The 22,847-nt window shown below is 42.1% G+C and overlaps 1 protein-coding gene across 2 annotated transcripts; it reads right to left on the reverse strand.

The window, feature by feature from the left end:
* Positions 1-771: 771 nt before the first annotated feature.
* On the reverse strand, positions 772-21,762 carry LOC101164100 (zinc-binding protein A33). Of its 2 annotated transcripts, XM_023966362.2 has the most exons (12): positions 21,541-21,762; positions 8,271-8,464; positions 7,984-8,180; positions 7,831-7,894; positions 7,681-7,757; positions 6,175-6,232; positions 6,039-6,103; positions 3,628-3,723; positions 3,191-3,424; positions 2,363-2,510; positions 2,261-2,287; positions 772-2,181 (listed from the first exon to the last, which is right to left on the reverse strand). In XM_023966362.2, exons 2-12 carry the CDS (start codon positions 8,458-8,460, stop codon positions 1,649-1,651), a joined length of 1,689 nt encoding a protein of 562 aa, XP_023822130.1. In that variant the 5' UTR covers positions 8,461-8,464; positions 21,541-21,762; the 3' UTR covers positions 772-1,648. The 2 variants fall into 2 exon arrangements, with proteins under 2 accessions (XP_023822130.1, XP_023822131.1); XM_023966363.2 differs by lacking the exons at positions 6,039-6,103; positions 6,175-6,232 and having other exon boundaries at positions 21,541-21,747.
* Positions 21,763-22,847: the final 1,085 nt, after the last annotated feature.

A 22,847-nucleotide genomic window follows, 5' to 3' on the forward strand; every position in this document is an offset into this window, starting at 1 on the left:
AGACATGCTCATTTTTATAAGAATAAAAAGAAGGGAAAAAAATGCACGGAGTGCAAAAACTCATTAAAGAATTTTCCATCATTATCAATCAGCTTTAAGTGGTAGGGGTGTTATATAAACTCATCAACCTCTCCTTGACTTTCACTCATGGTGCAGAGACGTAAGCATAGTAGGACAAAATAGCTCGGCAAAACACGGTGAAACACAGTAAAACAGCTAAATGACTAAACACATTTTGTAAAAAACCCACACTTAAACCCAAATCCGTCCAAACAGGCAAAGGGAATGATATCCCAGAATCCCTTGCGGTGCCGATCCAACGGCAGCACCAAAGTTACACCTACTTAATTGAATTAATTTGAACGAAAGGAAAATAATTGTCTCAAAACTACGTGTTATTTTTAAGGTGACCTAACAAAAAAATGATTTATCTTAACTGAAGCAAATAATTAAGTTAGATCAAAGTAAAAAAGTTTATCTTTCCAACATCCATATGTGGTCTTATCATCCTCTCATGGTGGAAAAAGTATTATCTGAGCTTCTTCATCCACTAAATCATCTTCAAATGGACACGCCATGCTGCTTCACCTCTCTGTAAACAAACTAAGCTTCAACTAAACCTGCTCCCGACCAGGTTATGTTCAGAGCATGAGTTGCCATGGTAACTTGACCTACCCTGAAACATATCTCCATTTCTGGAACCGAAAACTTCCTTAGCCTCAAACTTATCGTGGGAGCTAGCATAACCTGCTTTCTGGAATACCCCCCAGATTTTATTTGGAAGAAAACAAGTTTATTCATCAAAATAAATGTACCAAAAAAAGTGACATTTTTAAGGGAAAGCACCACACATAGTAAGCAGGAATAAAACCTGATCTATTCCCAATACACTTCATTAAACCAGCCTGCAAGAACATCACAAACTTCACATCAATTGATTGGTTAAGAATAACATGAAATTAGCTCTGTTCAAAAAATAAAAACGGGATGAATAAAACTCTTTTGTTAAATGCTTTCACCTCTTTGCTACCACATTCACCAAGTCATTGTCAAACCTGAGAGTGCACATTTAGCCTAACTGAGTTCATGTGAGGAGTTTATTTGTAAATTTTAAAGCAATCATCAAACATTATATCTAAGCAACTGAGCAAAAGAGTAAAACTCCTCACTACAAACTTTATTCACTTTTGTCAGACAGACGCAAACATTTTCACACTTTACTCTTTTGTTAAAAGTCTGAAAGTTTAAACCTTCATAGAAAAATAAGGCCAGTATTATAAAATAAAAACAAAGATTTCATTGTGATTGATCACGTAGTAGATTACTACGTAGATTTGGCAAACTGACCACATTCTGCACAGTAGATTGTCAACAACCAATCAGGATGAAGAAGAACACAATACATCCTTGAGAAAAAAAAACATTTAAAATTGCTGTAAAAAATAGAAAAACAGCGAGACTGTGAAAGGTAACCAGAATATTTCCAGGACCCACTGTAATGTAAAGTATATCTGCCGTAACCAGGCCTCTTTTTTACTGAAAGATGTTCTGGTCATGGATGTACCTCAATCTGACTCAATCTCATCCTCACCAACAGAAATGGAGCACCAATGTTTCCATTCAACGTGCATTTCATTTTCACATTGTTTTAACTGCAAATAATCAAAGGTTGGTTGTTTTTCTCCTCCACTCTCACATGAGGACTGAAATACGGGTAAAGCTCCTCTTTGAAAGAGCACCCAGTGAAGGAGTAGATATGAGACTGAGCTCTCACATCATAGAAGGAGAGCAGGCCTTCCTCATAGTCCACAAACAAACCCACTTTGGTGGGTTTTTCTTTCGGGAACAGACTAAGCGGCACAGCCGTCATGGCCGCATACTTCTCCTCCTCATAATGAACCAGAACCCAGTACCCCTTTTCAGGACTCAGCGTGAGTTTGCCTTTACGGCTGGCACCTCCTGTTGTCACACCCAGATCCCACCCTGTCTTGTTGCCGACCTCCACCTCCCAGTACGACCTGCCGGAGGAGAAGGCGTTGAGCCCCAGAACGCTGCCGAACAGATCAAACCTGCCGGGAGAATCAGAAATTTCCTGGTCTTCTCCTGAGTCTAACACTTCTTTCCCGTCTTCAGAGAGAACAAGACGTTTGTGAGCGGTGCTCGGATCCAGCTTTACGTCCTCTGTTGAGTCCAAACTCAGAAATTATTTACAGAAAAATCTATGCTGAACATTTTTTCCTAAATTATTTGCATAACTGACCTCTTAATGTTGAAAGTCTCTTGAGCTCTGTGAGGCAAAGAAATATGTTTAAGTACTTGAGTCAACATTTTGACTGATGACTTTTGACCTCTACAAACTCACCAATGGAGCTCAGTCGGTCCAGTTCCTGCTGAAACTTTTCTATCAGCGCCTCTGTGGTTTTTCTCAAGGAGCCGAAGGAAAGCGATGTGTTGAGCTGCACCTTCGTCCAGTCCTTCATGTCATCCTGGTTGGAGAGTGAAGGGTATCTCTGACAAACAGAAGCAGAGGAACAGCCTCACGCCACTGCTGGAAACAGCCGGCAGCATTACAGATCTAAAAATCCACCAGTCAAATTCAGTCCTACAACAAATTACATCATATCATTCATCAACAAGGAAGTCATCCTAAGCAGGAGCAGACGAACCATTTGATGCAGGTTAATTACTGATGTGAATAGGGACTGGAAATTGACCATGCTGTCTCACAGCTTGGTCTGCCTAATGATGGTAGATTAGAAGGACAACAAAGAGAAACAATATGCACCAGAAAAGCACTAAAGCAGCAGGAAAAAATTATTATGTGATGGAGAACAAAAAGAGGTCCTGCAACAGACAAGCAACATATTCAGGGTGTACCCCGCCTTCACTTAACAGTATGTGGGCTGGCTCCAGCAACCCTGCACGAATTGTAAAGCTGCTCCAAAATTAGTGGTTCTACATATGTTCAAATGTCACCTGACCTATTATGATGTTTTTAATTGGAATAGCTTTTGATTTCAGTAAATATGAAATGCAGCAAATTTAATAAAAGACCATTTTCAGTTCTTTAGAATCTATCAAATGTTGTGGAACTTTGCCATGTGTAATGTTCATCTAATCAGGTGATAAGGGCGTTATTCTACACTCAATATCGTTACACTGATTGAGACTAGAAGACTAAAAAAATCACCTGGAGGAAAAGGATGTGATCATGAAGCGCTGAAATGTTTTCCAGTTCAGAGACTGCAACCTGGAGTTTGTTGATCTCTGAGTCTAGCTCATCCTTTAACTCCTTTGCTTCTTTTTTCAGCAGGTGCCTCCGTTCTTTCAGTGGCTTCAACATTGCTGCCTGGGCGGTCTCCAGGATTTTAGACAGTCTTGTGTAGATGGCTTCCACATCACACAACTCGTTCTCCAACTGGTCCTGTAGAAGGGAAAATAATCCAAAATGTATGTGCCAATGCCTGACAGAAATTAAAAGCTGCCCAGGACTGACAGAAAAGACCATATATGAACAAATTATTGATTAATGATTCTAAACCCTGCACAGCATCAAATCATTCTTTTTATCAGTGTGTAAATGCTGCATTGTGTTGAGTTTTCTTATTTCCCCCTTTTGCAGCTCACCATGCAAACTTTGAGAGCTGCATCAACTTCATCCACCTTTGCTCTTCTCATTGCAATCTTCTGTTCCAACTCTGCTTTGGTGCTTTGAAGTTGAGCCTGTGGAAGGAAAAGCATTTCTTCGAAAGATTTAACAAAGTTTTGGGGGTGTTACAGTAAGTGTATTGCATTTAACTTGATCCCTTTAGTCATGAGGTTGCTGGAACCTATTCCAATTACTGTTACCTACTTTACAGACTACTTTTTATTGTTGAACTTTTGTAACTTTTAATGAATGTTTTTTTATTTAAAAGAGTGGAATCTGCTGCTTTATTGAGTATGTACCTTCTTATTGTGCCCACCAGGCCAAGTGGCAGTAGAAACATTAAACTTAATGTCTTCTACATCACCCAGACTGACATGAGAATAAGCAGAGGGTTGTGGTCTGCAGCTTAGCACCTGGTGTCCTAGTCTGGTGCCAGGAAAGACCACAAGGGCCAGACACGGTCTCCTCCAACGGGACCCGGCCAGGACCAGGAGGAGCAGGGTTGTGAGATTTGGGAGGTAGTTAAGGGTGGGTGCCTCGACAGCCCAGAGATAGACTGTAACCATCTGGACTTGGAACATCAACTCACTGAATGGGAAGGACCTTAAATGTGTTTAAGAGGCTTATTGGTGCCAACCAGAGATATTTGTTTTCACCTCCATGCAAAATGTAGGCTGTCAACCAGACTACATGCGATGAGTTGGAGTCTTTTCAATGGTGGACTTAACGATGATGAGAGGCAGCTTAGTTGTCGTTGGGCGTTCGAGGACCCACTGTAGTTGTTCTGAAGAGTGGACTGAGGCGTTGTTCTAAAGTTTGCCACTAGAGGGCACAGCTGTTTTCTGAGTTGATAGAATCATAATTTGTAAACAGAGGCGCAAATAGCGATGTTTCCAGTGCAGTTCAGTTTTATTAGCTTGAGTGTGCGTCCATGAGAGCGGTGAGCCCATTTTTTGTCTTTATATTTGGGAAAAATATGTTTGTTTATTGGTGTGGACATTTTCTGCTAACTTAACAAGTTAAGCTAATTTTGGTTAGAAGTTTCTTTGATTTATTTCCTCCAGTTAATATAATACGTTTTATGGGTATAATATTTTTGAATATTAATGCTATAGAGGTTTGTGGAATGTTTGTAATGTGCATATATAACAGGCTAAGTTGTTATTAGCTCAGTGGCCTTGTGGTAGAGTGTCTCCCCTGTGACTGGAATGTCATGAGTTCAAATCCAGGCCAAGTCATACCAAATACTTAAAAAAAGGGACCTAATGCCTCCCTGCTTGACACTGAGCATTAAGGGGTTGGATTGGTGGGTTAATCCAACAAATGGTTCCTGAGCGTGACTGTGTCTGCAGATCACTGCTCCCCCAGGGGATGGGTCAAATGCAGAGAACAAATTTGGCACACCTAGATGTGTGACAGATTGTGGGAGTTTAACTATATCAAGACTTATTATTTTGGATTTGGTTCATTATAATTGTATTATTAGTTTTCTTTTTTCTGTTTTAGAACCACACACAAACAGAAATACACATATGCAAGTCTGTAAATCCGAATCCAGATTAAAGAACAAACAGGAAATGGTCATCATCTGGTCTGTCATTGCTTGGAGAGTTATCACATACTTGACCAGTGTGCTCTCTGCGATCATCCACATCCAGAACCCATGGTGGAGACTGATGTCTTCAGTACAGGAGGGATTAAGTCTCTCAGGTAATATTTTTCTTTAGATTTTTTTTTTTTAACATTTTGATAAAGTCCAGAGTATTTTTTAAATCAAGCTTGGTTTGGTTTTACACTTCTTTTATGCTGAACTCCAGGTAAACATTCTGTACTTTAATCTGCTGTCCTACAGCCTGTTCTCAACTTTTAAACTTAAAATCGTTTAAACTGTTCACAGATTTCATGTTTCATAAAGGATTCTGTACAAGCAAATCAAAATGAAATGATTCCAATGTTTACTTTTGTTTCCAGTTCTCTTTTTCTTCTCTAAGCGACTGTTTTATCTACAAAGCATTCTGGAGTTCCACCAGAACTCCCCCTGTAAGGATGGATCTCTGTTCTTGGACAAAGCTACAGATGGATCTGAGTTCTTGAATAACACTATAGGTGGATCTGTGGTCTTGGGCAGGAGCACAGATGTATCTTTGTTTTTGGACAAGACCACAGGTGGACATCTGCTCTTGGGCAGGGCCACCTGTGGATTCATGGGGCATACCAAAGGTGTATATATAGTCTTGAGACAGACCATAGGTGGATTTTTGTTCATAGGCATAACCACAGGTGGATTTTTGTTCATGGACTGGACTATAGGTGGATCTTTGGTCTCCCGCTGGTCCACAAATTGATCTCTAATTTTGGGCTGCACCACATATGGATTCGTGGGCCATACCACAGGCGGATCTGTGTTTTTGGGCAAAAGCTCAGGAGCTTGTTCAGCAGTTCTCCAGACAGGAGCTGCAATGGAAGGAGATCTTCATAAGCGGATTCCAGCAAATTCACTTATATTGAATGAACTTTTAGCATACGTGATTCTGGTTCCCTCTTTATTCTGTGGTGGATCTGCATTTCTTCACTGACTGCCTTCTAACAAAACCAGACAGAACACAGAGTTGTAAAGCATCAGTAATCCATCCTCCCATCCATCAATCTATTCAGCTTTAAACCATCCATTTGTCCAAAGATTCTTCCATCATCCATTTATCTATACATCCATCAACCACTCTTTTCATTCTAGGAGGACACTGGTGTGTAGCCAGACCAGCTGACGTGTTCTCTCCTGGGTCTACTGTACCCCCATTTAGAAACGCCAGTAGTGCTTCATGGTGGTAAAAATGTCTTATCTCCTCATCTGGTTCCTCTCCATGAGGAGAAGAAGCTCATGGTCATAGGTGGGGGTTGGGAGTGATTAATGAGTAAAACCCTATACTGAGCTTTGTTCTCAGACTTAGCTCTCCACAGCAGTGCTCTCCAACTTTTTTTAGGCCACGAACATTTAATGTCAGACAATATTTTCACAGACCAGTCTGTATGAGGCTGTAGTTGGCCTTCAATTATTTAAGCTTCCGGTTTTCAAAAGTGAGTATAACACATAAGTAAGTCTCCACATATTATGCAAAGTGGTCGTGGAAACAACACCTGCCGCCATAAATCGATAAGGACAACTACTGGTTTGGTCCATAAATAACAATTTTCTTTTTCTTTGAAGTTGAAGACTCTTCCTCCATTTGCTCAATGGCTCTTTTCTTCCCAAAGAAACTTTACAAAGAAGCTTGTTTTTTCACAAACTTTGTTAGCTTTGGGGTTTAAATTTAGTGGTCAGTGAAGCCGCTTCAAGAAGGTAGCGAATAGATTTAAGACATGTGACTGAGATAAATGACTTGATATGCGATAAGAGTAGGTCAAAGATAGAATCTGGTAGTATTCCAAAATAAAAATTCCTTCTGAATCCCAAAATAAACAAAATGGATATTATCTAAGGTACCGTGTGTTTTTTTTTGGTCTACAGACTGCAAGTAACCCATGGATCGATATCGGTCTGCGGTCCGAGGTTAGGGACCACTGCTATACAGCACAACAGGCCTGATTAAAGTCCTCATCACTACAGACGTATTAATCAGACACTTAGGCGGAATCAATTCTTCCCCTACGGCTTCTCCCTACCCCTCCAACTGTAAGGGCATTTGAAGGGGTAGAGTTTTATAAGGGCTAACCCAGCAGAGGAATGCCGAGCCCTCCGTCATTAGTGTGTTCGGTGTCGCTCTGTGCCGTGGAGAAGAAGCGCTTTTCCTGTTTTGACATGACCTTTATAAAGTTATAAAACCGATGTTATGTATTTCTGAGTGCTAGCAGCTCCGCACTAACGTAGCTGACAAGCAACTATTGATGATATGATTGAAGGAGATGCTGTAAGGAAAGAATTCGGATTTGGCCTTAAATTCATCACCTTTTCAAATATTCTCACATATTCAAATCTTCTCTCTAGAAATGATAATTCTGATGATTTCTAAAAAATGAAAAGAGCTTTTCCTGACCTGGGCGAGGGCCTGCGGGGGCTGCAGGTACCGAGCTGAGTATTCTCTCTGGGTTGAGTGTGGAGGTTCTGGAGAAGCTGTTAGAAGAGCAGAAAGTCACATTTGGGCTGCAGCACAGACTTGTGGTTTCACATTTAACATGACACCTACAGTATTCAATCTTTGCTGCAGCAGAGCTCTTTCTGCAGCTTCCCCTCAGTCCTTCTGGAAAAATCTGTCAAGATACCAGAAAAATTATTTTTTTATTTTGTTGATGTCTAATATAAGAACCTGAGGTCTTCCACTTTAGATCTCCTTAGGTACCTCTGGAAGAGGTTTCCACTGATGTTCCTTCTCTTCTGTGTTATGTCTGGAGTCATATTTCTCTTTCTCTGGGATCATTGCTCCCTTCAAGGTGCATCCCATCCTCCCCTGATGAATCAGTAACCCCTGATAGGTGGTTATTTTGGTCCACCCACAGTGACAGACCTGGAGGCTCGGGTCAGGAACATCTAGGCTTTCTGTTCAAAATATAAAACATGTTTTCAAAACCAGTTCCCTGCTTTGATTTTTTTTTCCTTGTTGAAAAATCTTCACACATTTTAACTAACCAATTTTGACAACGCAGTCAACATCCAGTGTTGAGTTCCACTGAATCTTCTTTTCACACAAGTACTGCTGCTGGTGTTCCATCACCCTCATCCCTTTCGGAGTGCATCCCATCTTGCCCTGGTGGATCCTCAGGCCTCGATAGGAGGTGACTTTGGACCAGCCGCAGCAGGGACACACCTGGAGGCTCATATTACTACAGAAAAAAGCACAGCTATCAAACGGAGCCTCACCTCCTCTTCCTCCTCAAACACACAAGACTCTCCTGTCTGCATGGCAGATTGCACACATGAATCACACATGCTGATGTGCTGGACTCATCCTGATCATCACCTGCTTTCAAAAGTCAGTAAAACAAACATGAAAATACTTTAAAATGACACAAATATGTTTCACATTTTACATAGTAAAACAATTAAGACATTCCATTAAGTAGCTATTTGACAAAAACAAATCTTGCATAATACAGCAGCACAATGTATTTAAATGAAATAGCAAGACGCTAAAAAGAAGGTTATTCAGCAATTTCTAGCTGGGAAATAAAAACGTTTTTTCTAGATATTTACCATCTGAAACAGGATTTCCATTTTTAACGGAAATGGGAAAAAATCAAATGTGGTATTTCTGTTTCCTTAAAGGTCAGACTCCTGCAAAGGTTTATGCTGAAAGCCTCTTCTGCTTTAAAGAAACATAAAGCTCGACTGAACAAGCAGCTAATACAATAATTTCAGGTCTTTTTTGAGTGTTAAACTTGAGAGGCCTCATGCGTACTTTTGACTTAAGAATTTCATAGTTTATTTCCTTTACAGAAAAGTGACTGTTTAAAAAAATATCCACTGGCAGGCACAGTGGTGGAGGGCTGATGGTGTGGGTCTTTTAAGCAGTCTCAGTGACAGGGAAAAGCTTGGATGAAACAGGGTCCAAAACAGAACTCAGTTAGTGGGTCAGGAAAAGAAAACAATTAAAAATAGCATTTCCTGTGAACATGCATGTGTGTGAAGATTATTATGGAATATATAAGGCGGAGTTGTACGCTTACAACCAGATCTTATGCAGAACAAGGGAAAGGTACTTCTCTGAAATAATTGGAAGTTGCAGCAGCAACTCTCGTATCCTGTTCACAACAGTTAACAGATTAACTAACCCTCCAACCCAGCTACCAATAGAACTGGTTTGTACACCCAAATGTAATGAGTTTGCTGTATTTTTCAATGACAAGGTTCAGAGCATTAAAAAAGCCATCAACTCCACAACACATAAAACTATCCAACGGCCACCTACTCACTCTAAGCTGACTCACTTTGTACCTGTCACTGACCAAATTGTCCAAGAGACCATCACCCGTCTGAGCTCGTCTACATGCTGCCTTGATGTGTTACCCACTAGATTTCTAAAGTCTGTCTTGAACAGTGTGTTGCCATCAATTACTCAAATAGTTAACATCTCTTCAATCTGGAATATTTCCAGAGGCCTTAAAAACCGCAGTCATTAAACCCCTCCTGAAAAAGAGCGGTCTTGATCCCACTGTACTGAATAATTACAGACCTATCTCTAATCTGCCATTTTTAGGAAAAGTCCTTGAAAAAGTTGTCTACCAACAGCTCACTGACTTTCTCTTATTAAACAATTCGTTTGTTGTTTTCCAGTCAGGTTTTAGACCCCATCATAGCACAGAAACTGCTCTTATCAAGGTAACCAATGACATCCGCCTGAACACTGATGATGGAAAAGTCTCTGTCTTAATCCTGCTAGACCTGAGCGCTGCCTTTGATACTGTTGATCATGGGATCCTTTTGCACAGACTCCAAGACTGGGTTGGCATCTCTGGATCTGCCCTAAGTTGGCTCAAGTCTTATCTGGAAGACAGGAAATATTTTGTTGAAATTGGGAGTTGTGTCTCAGACTACATGGGCTTGAATTGTGGTGTGCCCCAGGGATCGATCCTGGGACCCCTTCTGTTCAACCTCTACATGCTGCCACTAGGGCAGTTAATACGCAGTAATAACATATCTTATCACAACTATGCAGATGATACTCAGATCTATGTGTCACTGACAACAGGTGAATATGGGCCGGTGGATTCACTCAGCCACTGCCTCCAACAGATCAGTGCGTGGATGCAGAACAACTTTCTCCAGCTAAACTCAGACAAGACCGAAGTTATTGTTTTTGGCCCACAGAAACAAAGAGAAATTGTCAGCAGCTACCTTCATTCTCTGTCTCTTAAACCTTCAAATCAAGTCAGAAATCTAGGGGTAATCATGGACTCAGACCTGAACTTTAGCAGCCATATCAAGTCAGTAACATCAGCGGCATTTTACCACCTGAAAAACATTGCCAAAATCAAAAACATAGTGTCAAAGCCAGACCTGGAGATACTTATTCATGCATTTGTCTCCAGTAGGTTAGACTACTGTAACGGCCTACTCACCGGCCTCTCCAAACGAGCTGTAAAACAGCTTCAGTACATCCAGAATGCTGCTGCTCGAGTCCTGACCAAAACCAGGAAGTATGATCACATTAGTCCTGTGCTCAGGTCTTTGCACTGGCTCCCTGTACCTCAAAGAATAGACTTCAAAGCAGCTCTGCTTGTGTACAAGTCTCTCCATGGCCACGCACCAAAATACATCTCTGACATGTTAGTGCCATATGAACCATCTCGTACTCTGAGGACCTCAGGGGCCGGCCTCCTGTTGATACCCAGAGTCAGAACTAAACAAGGGGAATCAGCGTTTCAATATTCTGCAGCTAAAATCTGGAACAGCCTCCCTGAAGGCGTAAGACAGGCCTCTTCTGTGTTCATGTTCAAATCTAGACTTAAAACATTTCTGTTTAGCCGTGTATATGACTGAAAGGTCCTATCTGCACTTTTCTTTCCTTCCTTTATTTTTAAATATTTTTTTTTTCTTTTCTTTTAAAGTAAATTTTATGTTGATTATTTCTATGATGTATTGTGATTTTAATGCATTTTTCTGCTTTGTGAAGCACCTTGAATTACTTTGTGTACGAATTGTGCTATACAAATAAACTTGCCTTGCCTTGCCTTGCCTTGAAGATGCTGAGATAAAGCACTAAAGGACATTTTGAGACCAATCAAACATTTTAGCTTTGCACAAACAAGATGCATATTTCATTCAATTTTATTTATTAAAATAATAACCTTGTATAGTATGAACATGGTTCAACACATTACCTGCTTTCATTAGAATAGAGACAGCAGAATGAAAAATGACACAAAAAAAGTTGCAACATATGGGGTCTATGCCACTGTTCAAATGGAGATGTGAAAAAACTAACAGAACGCCTATATTTAGTCTAAATTACATGGGAGTTTTTGGGAGTCATAATTGAAAGTCATATGCTATTCTCAATTGACAATGCAATTTGCAATTTGATTATGCAATTTAAAAATGCATTTTGTATTTGACAATTCAATATGCAATTCAGGCTTGGAATATAAAAAAAAAACATTTTGCAATTTAGAGTTCAATATCAATATTTACAATTCAATCTGACAATTAAGAAAAGAAAATATTAAATAAAAACAAAATCGTTTGCATTTTAAATTGTTCAATAATTCAAATAATTTACAATTCACAAGTCAATATTTTGCTTTTTACAAGTCAATATTAAAAATTGTCATTTCAATACATGGTTTACTTAAAATTTATTTAAAGTGACTTAAAATCTATTGCATTGTAAAACGCCATGCTGCTTTTGTGTCAAAATTCAAATGACATTGCAAAACAGCGCCCCATTGGTGTAATGCATTTTCATTTGCCTCGCTTTGCGCTTTATGTGTGTCAAATTGAAATGCTAACCATCAGACTCTCATCAGCTCCTCTCAACTCCAAACATGTTTGTTGTAGAAGCCAAACAGTTTTCTTGTCTCATACGTGTCAGATTGTTAGGATGCATTTTTAAGCATATTGTACAGGGATATTTTATACAACATGTCTGGAATTTATCTATCTAGATTAAAACAGATGTATACATACACATACAAAGTTGCTAAGTACATAAAGACCAGTTGCCATCATTACTTTGAAAAATGGTCAGTCAGTTCAAAAAAATGGGAAAACTTGTAAACTGTCCCCAAGTGCAGTCACAAAAATCATCAAGCTAGGGTTGGGCGATATGGCCTAAAAATAAAATCTCAGATCTTATTTTTTTATTTTGATTTATGATTTTTCCCCCCTTCTTAAGAAAAGCAATAAGTACAAATGGCAGACAAGTTAAAGCAAATTTTGCCTGTATTTAATCAATTGCAAGACAAATGTAACCCCAATTTCTGGGATGAATAATAAATAAATAAACACACTCTTGGAATTAAAGTCCTGGCTGTGTTTTGAGTCACACTTTGTAGTCTAGACTAAAAGGAGACAAAAACATTCACCTTCACCATTTTCTAAAGGATTAACAATACAGCTCATATCGGGGGGCTAAGGTTTTAATTAAATTAATTAACCCTGTCTTCTCCACGATATATATGGGTACCATGTCTTTGGCTATAGGCAAAGCTTTACAGCTTTAATTACAACGCACTATTCTTTATTAACAAGTAACATTAAAAACTAGCTACTAACTATCTAACTAAGTAACTAACTATATAGGTGTTGTAGAATGAGTATGTGTATGTGTCTCAGCGCGCTGCGTGTGAGGAAAAAGCGCGTGCCTACGCGAGAGTGAGTGAGAGCCTGCACAAATGTTGCAGGGTGGCGTCTTTTCCTCCACGTCTGTCGCAGCAAACCCATACCAGTTCCAAGCAACAGATTATTTTATTCCTTTCTTGAGAACAAACTTCCCACTCTCCCCGGTAGCCATGTTATCGCTTGCTGTTTCGTGTGTGCTATGATCTTGTTGTTTGTCGCTTGCCATACTGCCGTGTGAAACTAGCACTACGGAAGCTCTGGGGAGCCAAAAATGCGCCATTACACAAAAACTCGATTTAGTTATTTTTTAAATTGCCGCAACAAAAAATTCGAAATAATTCATTCAATCAATTTTTTGCCCAGGCCTACATTAAGACCTACAAAGAAACTGACTCACATGTGGACCGCCCCAGGAAAGGAAGACCAAGAGTCACCCCTGCTGCGGAGGATAAATTCATCTGAGTCACCAGCCTCAGAAATCGCAGGATAACAGCAGCTCAGATTAGAGAGCAGGTCAATGGCACGCAGAGTTCAAGCAGCAGACACATCTCTACAACAACTGTTAAAAGGAGACTGTGTGAATCACACCTTCATGGTAGAATATCTGCTAGGAAACTACTGCTATAGAAAGGCAACAAGCAGAAGAGACTTTTTTGGGCTAAATAACACAAGGAATGGACATCAGACCATGGAAATCTGTGCTTTGGTCTGATGAGTCCAAATTTGAGATTTTTGGTTCCAACCACCGTGTCTTTGTGTGACGCTGAAAAGGTGAACAGATGGACTCTACATTCCTAGTTACCACCGTGAAGCATGGAGGAGGAGGTGTGATGGTGTGGGGGTGCTTTGCTGGTGACACTGTTGGGGATTTATTCAAAATTGAAGGCATACTGAACCAGCATGGCTAGCACAGCGTCTTGCAGTGGCATGCTATTCCATCCCGTTTGCGTATAGTTTGACCATCTTCTATTTTTCAACAGGACAATGACTCCAAACACACCTCCAGGCAGTTTACGGGCTATTTGACCAAGAAGGAGAGTGATGGGGTGATGCGCCAGATGACCTGGCCTCCAGTCACCGGACCTGAACCCAATGGAGATGGTTTGGGGTGAGCTGGACTGCAGAGTGAAGGCAAAAGGGCCAACAAGTTTTAAGCATCTCTGGGACTCCTTCAGGACTGTTGGAAGACCATTTTAGGTGACTACCTCTTGAAGCTCATCAAGAGAATGCCAAGAGTGTGCAAAGCAGTAATCAAAAGCAAAAGGTGGCTACTTTGAAGAACCTAGAATATGACATCTTTTCAGTTGTTTATCACTATTTTGTTTTGTATATGATTCCATATGTGTTAATTCATAGTTTTGATGCCTTCAGTATGACTCTACAATTTTCATAGTCATGAAAATAAAGAAAACTCTTTTTGTAAAAAAAGAAAATGCCCCTCTCACCCTTCCGCAGGTGGTTTCTCACCCAAGCTTGGGTCCTCTACCAGAGGCCTGGGAGCTTGAGGGTCCTGCAGTATCTTAGCTGTTCCTAGCACTGCGCTTTTCTGGACTGAGAAGTCTGAGGTCTTTCCAGGTATCTGTTGCAGCCACTCCTCCAGCTTGGGGGTTTCTGCCCTGAATGCTCTAATTACCACGGGCACCACTGTCACCTTTACTTTCGTTCGTTCTTCTCTGAGTCCCTGGGATTTTTTCAGTTTGTTATGTTCCTTCTTCCTGATGTTCCCATCGCATGGCAATGCCGCATCCACCACGACGGCTTTCCTCTGTTCTTTATCCACCACTACAATGTCTGGTTGTTCGCCATTAGCATTCTATCAGTCTGGATCTGGAAGTCCCACAGGATCTTTGCCCTCTCATTCTCTACCTATTTTGACCTTGGGGTTTCCAGTCCATATTCTGCACACATGTTCCTGTATATTATTCCAGCCACTTGATTGTGGCGCTCCATGTATGCTTTCCCTGCCAGCATCTTACACCCTGAAGTTATGTGCTGGATTGTTTCAGGCACCTCTTTGCACAGCCTACACCTTGGGTCTTGTCTGGTGTGGTAGATCTGAGCCTCTATGGTTCTGGTGCTCAGGGCTTGTTCCTGAGCTGCCAGGATGAGTGCTTCAGTGCTGACATGTAGTCCAGCCCTTTCTAGCCATTGGTAGGACTTCTTGATATCAGCCACTTCAGTTATGGTCCGTTGGTACATCCCATGCAGAGGTTTGTCCTCCCATAAGGATATGTCCTCCAGCACTGTAGCCTCTGCTCGCCATAGCCTGAAACATTCACTGAGCATCCCGTCAGTTGGGGCATTGAGCTTGATGTATTCATACATCTTGGATGTTTCATCCAGGATAGTGGCTTCCACGCTCACTAGTCCTCGGCCTCCTTCCTTGCGGCTAGCATACAGTTTCAGGATGCTGGATTTGGGATGGAACCATCCATGCATGGTGAGGAGCTTTCATGTCTAAACATCCGTGCTCTGTATCTCTTCCTTTGGCCATCTTATTATTCCTGCAGGATATCTGATAACTGGCAGTGCGTAGCTGTTTATTGTCCAGGTCTTGTTTCTTGCCATTGAGCTGGCTTCTCAGGACATGCCTTACTCGTTTGAGGTATTTAGCTGTTGCAGCTTTCTGTGTTGCCTGCTCCAGGTTGCCATTTGCCTGCGGAATTCCAAGGTACTTGTAACTGTCCTCAATGTCTGCTATTGTTCCTTCTGGGAGTGAGACCTCTCCTGTGTGGATTACCTTGCCTCTCTTAGTCACCATCCGGCTGCATTTCTCGAGCCCGAATGACATCCCAATGTAAGTACTGTAGATCCTGGTGGTGTGGATCAGGGAGTCAATGTAACGTTCTCTCTTGGCATATAGCTTGATGTCATCCCTGTAGGTGACTGAAGTTGGCCCCATTTCTGAGTCAGTATCCATAGCCAGTCTTGTTGATTATTTGGCTGAGGGGGTTTAGACCTATGCAGAACAGCAGTGGGGACAGAGCATCACCTTGGTAGATCCCACATTTGATGGAAACTTGTGCAAGTGACTTCCCATTGGCTTCAAGGGTGGTTTTCCACAGCTTCATTGAGTTTCCTATGAAAGCTCTTAGAGTCCTGTTGATGTTGTACAGCTCCAAGCATTCAGTGATCCATGTGTGTGGCATTGAGTCACAGGCCCTCTTGGAATCAATCCAGGCTGTGCACAGGTTGGTGTGTCGTGACTTACAGTCTTGAGCGACTGTTCTGTCGACCAGGAGTTGGTGTTTGGCTCCTCTGGAGTCTCTACCTTCTGTGTGTTATTCATGAATTGATCCATGTACCTATTTATCTTGGTTGCAATGATGCCTGACATGAGCTTCCATGTTGTGGAGAGACAGGTTATTGGCCGGTAGTTGGATGGGACTGCACCCTTTGAAGGATCCTTCTGGATCAGGATCGTTCGCCCTTCCGTTAGCCATTCGGGGTGAGTCCCATCTCTTAGCAGCTGGTTCATTTGTGCTGCCAGGAGCTCATGTAGTGCGGTGAGTTTCTTTGGCCAGTAGGCATGTATCATGTCAGGGCCCGGTGCTGTCCAGTTCTTCCTACCTGAGACTCTTTCTTGGATGTCTGCCACTGTGATGGTTACTGGATTCTGATCATGGAGGTTGCTATGTTCTTTTCTCAGAGACCAGCCAATGGGCATTGCTGTTATGTGCTGTCTCTTTCTCCCATATACTTTTCCAGTACTGTTCAGTTTCTAGCCTTGGTGGGTCTGCTCGGCTGTTTTGACCCTGCCACTGAGCGTACAGTTTTGCAGGTTGAGTTGCGAAGAGCCTGTTTATTCGTCTGGCTTCATTGTCTCTTGTGTACCTCTTTAGGCGGCTGCTCAAGGCTAGAAGCCTTTGTTTGGCAGTTTCCAGTGCTTCAGGTATGGGCATCTGGCTGTATCTCTTAGGTACTTGCTTTCTCATTTGGTCTCTTTGAGCCTCTGTCAGCTTACTCACATCCTTCCGAGTTGCCTTGATTTTGGCCTCTAACCGTTGCTTCCATTGTGGGTACTGTTTTCTTCCATGGTTGCTCTTGTAGCCAAGCATCTCAAAGATCACTGCTGCTGAAGTGTAAACCAGTTCATTGGTTTCTGTGATGATTGTAGTAGGAATTGCCCTCAATGCTTCATTCACAGTTTCCAGTAGACTTTCAGGCGGTACATCACTTAACCGTTGTAGCTGGTGTCGGGGTTGCCTAGTGTTCATTGTAAACATGATCTTGCCTTTTAGGTCAGTTGCTGCCTTGCTCAGCGTAATTGTGGTTGTTGGGGCTGTGTACCCAATCTCAGGGTGGGAGTGTGGTATAACCTCCTCTTTGACTCTCTCCCGTGGCATTGTATTGTATCGTTTCAATCTCAAGTTGTGATAGGAGTTGCCGTTTGTGTATGTTAGAGCACTGGGCTACCAGTTGTTTGGCAGTTAGCCTTGATTGTGGGTTTCGAAGCATCCATTCCACATTCTCTGCATGTGGAATGCAACCCCTCTGGGTGGAATTACTTGAGTAGTAGCATTCTAACAGAACCTCTAGTCCATTTCCATCTTGTTCCAGAAGCCCACTTTCCATCAGGGTGCTCTGGTCCCTCAGCACCTGACGCAGAGCTTGTTTGGCCGGGCGACGTCTGAGCCGGCATGACATGTGGTTAATTGTCTCTCATGTTGTGAGGTAGGAATTAGCGTTAAGGCTCTTGCCCAAGGACCCTCACTGGGTGATGTTAATTGCCCGTCATTGTTATGGTAATTGCCCCATTTCCATGGTAATAGCCCCATTTCATTGCCATTATTTCCATTACCATTAATTGTTCGTTCCGTTCCATTAATTGTTCTGGGAATCGAACCCGGGTTTCCTGCATGACAGTCCTGCACCTTACCAACCGAGCTACCCAGGTACATATATATATATATATATATATATATATATATATATATAGAGAGAGAGAGAGAGAGAGAATCTAGCCACAGGGGTTGCAAGCCAGTAACTTCTGTGCCGGTCCCAAGCCCGGATAAATAGAGAGGGTTGCGTCAGGAAGGGCATCCGGCGTAAAAATTGCCAAAATAACCATGCGAATCATCCACGAGAAAGATTTAGACATACCGGATCGGTCGAGGCCCGGGTTAACAACGACCGCCACCGATGCTGTTAACCTACAGGGTGTCGGTGGAAATTTGACTACTGTTGGTCGAAGAAAGAGGGGAGGCAGAAGGGTCCGTGGCCAGAGAGAGAAGGGAAAAGGCAGGAACATAGGTTTGAGAATAGGGACTCTTAACGTTGGCACAATGACAGGGAAAGGCAGAGAGCTGGCAGACATGATGGAGAGAAGGAAGGTAGATGTACTGTGTGTGCAGGAGACAAGGTGGAAGGGCAGCAAGGCACGTAGTATTGGAGGAGGATACAAACTGTTCTATCATGGTGTTGATAGGAAGAGAAACGGGGTAGGAGTGATCCTGAAGGGGGAGTTTGTAAACAGTGTTCTAGAGGTGAAAAGAGTCTCAGACAGGATGATGAGCCTAAAGTTAGAAATTGAAGGGGTGATGGTGAATGTAGTCAGTGGGTATGCGCCACAGGTTGGCTGTGAGTTAGAAGTGAAGGAGAGATTCTGGAGTGAGTTGGATGAGGTCATAGAGAGTATCCCCAGAGGAGAGAGAGTTGTTATTGGAGCAGACTTTAATGGGCATGTTGGTGAGGGCAACAGAGGTGATGAGGAGGTGATGGGCAGGTTTGGTGTGAAGGAAAGGAATCTGGAGGGACAGATGGTGGTGGACTTTGCGAAGAGGATGGAAATGGCTGTAGTCAACACTTACTTCCAGAAGAGAGAGAAACATAGAGTGACATACAGAAGTGGAGGTAGGAGTACTCAGGTGGACTACATCCTATGTAGACGAGGTCATTTGAGAGAGGTTAATGACTGCAAAGTGGTGGTAGGAGAGAGTGTAGCCAGACAGCACCGCATGGTGGTGTGTAAGATGACTCTGGAGGTCAGGAAGAAGAAGAGAGGGAAAACAGAAAAGAAGACCAAGTGGTGGAAGCTACAGAATGAAGAAACTTGTGAGGAATTTAGGCAGAAGTTGAGGCAGGTCCTGGGTGGTCAGGATGAGCTTCCAGAGGACTGGGAAACTACAGCAGAGATTATCAGGGAAACAGGTAGGAAGGTGCTAGGTGTGTCATCTGGAAAGAGGAAAGACGGTAAAGAGACTTGGTGGTGGAATGAGGAAATACAGGACTGCGTCCAGAGGAAGAGGTTGGCTAAAAGGAAGTGGGATGTAAAAAGGACTGAGGAAGGTAGACAGGAGTACAAGGAAGCGCAGCGTAGAGTGAAGAGAGAGGTGGCAAAGGCCAAACAGAAAGCTTACGATGAGCTTTATGACAGGTTAGACACAAAGGAAGGAGAGAAGGACTTGTACAGGCTAGCCAGACAGAGAGACAGAGATGGGAAGGACGTGCAACAGATAAGGGTGATTAAGGACAGAGATGGAAAGGTGCTAACAACCCAGGAGAGTGTACAGAAAAGATGGAAGGAGTATTTTGAGGAGCTGATGAACGAGGAAAATGACAGGGAAAGAAGGGAGGAAGATGTGGTTGTTGTGGAGCAGGAAGTAGCAGAGATTGGAAAGGATGAGGTTAGGAAGGCTCTGAAAAGGATGAAGAGCGGAAAGGCCGTTGGTCCTGATGACGTACCTGTGGAGGTATGGAAGTGCCTAGGAGAGACAGCAGTGGAATTTCTAACAAGGTTGTTCAATAGGATTTTAGAGAGTGAGAAGATGCCTGAGGAATGGAGGAGAAGCGTTCTGGTCCCGATCTTTAAGAACAAGGGTGACACGCAAAACTGCAGCAACTATAGAGGAATAAAGTTGATGAGCCACACAATGAAGCTGTGGGAAAGAGTAGTGGAAGCCAGGCTTAGGAAGAAGGTGGAGATCTGTGAGCAGCAGTATGGTTTCATGCCCCGTAAGAGCACCACTGATGCCATTTTTGCTTTGAGAATGTTGATGGAAAAGTACAGAGAAGGTCAGAAGGAGCTGCATTGTGTGTTCGTAGATTTAGAGAAGGCGTATGACAGGGTGCCGAGGGAGGAGCTGTGGTACTGTATGAGGTCGTCTGGAGTGGCAGAGAAGTATGTCAGAGTAGTTCAGGACATGTATGAGAGAAGTATGACGGTGGTGAGATGTGCTGTAGGTCAGACAGAGGAGTTCAAGGTGGAGATGGGACTACACCAAGGATCAGCTTTGAGTCCTTTTTGTTTGCTATGCTGATGGACAGGCTGACAGACGAGGTAAGACAGGAATCTCCCTGGACAATGATGTTTGCGGATGACATCGTAATTTGCAGTGAGAGTAGAGAGCAGGTGGAGGAACAGCTAGAGAGGTGGAGGTTTGCTCTGGAAAGAAGAGGCATGAAGGTCAGTCGTAGTAAGACAGAATACATGTGTCTGAACGAGAGGGATCAAGGTAGAAGCGTTAGGTTACAGGGGACTGAGGTGAAGAAGGTGCAGGAGTTTAAGTACTTGGGGTCAACAGTTCAGTGTGATGGGGATTGTGGAAAAGAGGTGAAGAGGCGAGTGCAGGCAGGTTGGAGCGGTTGGAGGAAAGTGTCAGGAGTGTTGTGTGACAGAAGAGTGCCAGCAAGACTCAAAGGAAAGGTGTACAAGACAGTGGTGAGACCAGCTCTGCTCTATGGGTTAGAGACGGTAGCAGTGAGACAGAGACAAGAGGCTGAGATGGAGGTAGCGGAGATGAAGATGTTGAGGTTCTCCTTAGGAGTGACCAGGTTAGACAGGATAAGGAACGAGTACATCAGAGGGACGGCTCATGTTGCCTGTGTTAGCGACAAAGTCAGAGAAGCCAGACTGAGATGGTTTGGACATGTTCAGAGGAGGGATAGTGGATATATTGGTAGAAGGATGTTGGAGATGGAGCTGCCTGGCAGGAGGGCAAGAGGACGGCCAAAGAGGAGATACATGGATGTCTTAACAGAGGACATGAAGTTGGCTAACGTTAGGGTAGAAGATGTTCATGATAGAGTGAGGTGGAAGAGGATGATTCGCTGTGGCGACCCCTGATGGGAAAAGCCGAAAGAGAAAGAAGAAGATATAGAGAGAGAGAGAGAGAGAGAGAGAGAGAGAGAGAGAGAGAGAGAGAGATTTTTCAAGACATAGTCGTCTCAAAAGTAGCTTACATGCCTTACATACACACCAAAATGTCGGAACTATAGCTGTGTTATCATGAAAAATAATATTGCTTACTGTTTAGACTGACAAATTAGAACTTTTGCCACAGTTTTACAATTTAATAGACATTTTTAATTAGTTTTTTTTTTATTTAATTTTTTTTAGATTTGCACAGGATTTACATAGAAATACATCTTTTGTCTAAAAAAAAATCTTGAAAGATCAAAGTCTTGCATTTTCAGATTTTACCTGCACACTTTTTTAACACCAACATGTTACCAACTGAATTACAGCCTGATTTTGACCTCAACACCAGGAAGACATGATCTTTATCTATCACCCGTGACAGACTGAACAATCCCCAAACTGCAGTTTGAATAATTACCAACGTCTGAAAGCTGTGTTGAGCTTTCATCTAAAAAACCTGCATGTAGAGTAAATATTTACCTCTTGTCAGTTGGCTGTGTGTCCTGTTCGCTGTGGGGTTAGTGTCCTTTCTAACTTCCTCCCCGCACAGAGTTTCATTTTTCCTAAAAACCTCAGTCAGTCACCTCCTTCATTCAAAGGAGGAAGCTGCGAGTCAAATGAGCAGCTGACTGTGGGCGTGGAGCAACTGATCAGACACAGCTTTTGTCAGGATTCCAGGAGTGTTTTCATGTTGCTGCCAGGACTGTTTCACAACTTCTTAGAAACCAAGAAAACAGGCTCTCTGGAGGTTTCAACTGGAGAACCAAACAGCTGCCTGGAGAAAGGCATAAAAAATGGATGGACAAAAGTTCATCATTAGCGGGTGTTACTGTACTAGAAACTCATATTCAAACATAACTGTAGCACACACAACACTCCCATATGGAACTGTTGGTATATTTTTTGAAGGAGCAAATCAATATTTTACAAAAACTGCATTGATAATGGCATTTGGTCGTTTTTACACATTATGAACGATAATGGAAACATTATTGTATTCTTCATTTTTGTGAAATAATTTTATTATTCTATTATTTCTGTGAAATTATTTTCTTATGCATTTTAGCACTGAATAGTGAGTGGCTTTTTTTCATTTCATTGTATACGCGTATGATGTAAATTGTACATGTGCACAGTCACAATAAAGGCATTCTATTCTATTCTATCTAGTTTGAAACTTTCTAGTGTGTTTAAAATAAATGATAGAAAACAATATAACAATGTGATAAAAGCAGTCCCTCAGCCTTTGATTTGAATGTCCTCCAGCCTTGTACATAATATTCAAGTTCAACTTCCATCTCTGTTACTTGATGGTCAATCGGTTAATTCAAAACTTTCAAACGATCTTTGTCTGTTAGAAAACTGTTTCCCACATCTTCCAAAAGCAATTCAATGTCACAGTATTACGCAAAAGAATAAAAGTATGCAAGTTAAGATGACAGTTTGTCAAATATCATCAATCATTAATGCTGTTCACCACTGCAAGGAAATGTTACACGAACGTTTTGGTTTTCAAGAAAATAATTGCTCTTTTTGTGAGACCAATAAAGAAGAAAATGATCATTTTTTTTAGTTGTTTATATGTTAATAGTTTTTGTGAAGGTTTTTTTGTTGGTGCTGCTCAAAGTTCCCTATTCTCATTCAATTACAAAAACACATAGTAATCCCCTTTGTGAGTATTAGTTTCAGTTTCTTTGCTTTTGTGTTTGCAACATCATAGCACCCACGAAACAGCAAGCGATAACATGGCTACCGGTGAGAGTGGAAAGTTTGCTGCCCTCAACAAA

This window comes from Oryzias latipes, chromosome 18 (assembly GCF_053564925.1).
Source record: "Oryzias latipes strain Hd-rR chromosome 18, Olatipes_Hd-rR_3.1".
Classification (NCBI taxonomy): Eukaryota; Metazoa; Chordata; class Actinopteri; order Beloniformes; family Adrianichthyidae; genus Oryzias; species Oryzias latipes.

Excerpts from the sequence above, each read along its gene's own strand:
- LOC101164100 (XM_023966362.2), bottom strand. The coding sequence starts at position 8,460 with ATGAGCCTCCAGGTGTGTCCCTGCTGCGGCTGGTCCAAAGTCACCTCC. Across the intron at positions 6,233-7,680 it reads CCCCGCAGGCCCTCGCCCAG|AAGGCAGTCAGTGAAGAAAT; the intron begins GTCAGGAAAAGC and ends TGGTTTTGTTAG. Across the intron at positions 2,288-2,362 it reads GGACCGACTGAGCTCCATTG|AGCTCAAGAGACTTTCAACA; the intron begins GTGAGTTTGTAG and ends TTTGCCTCACAG.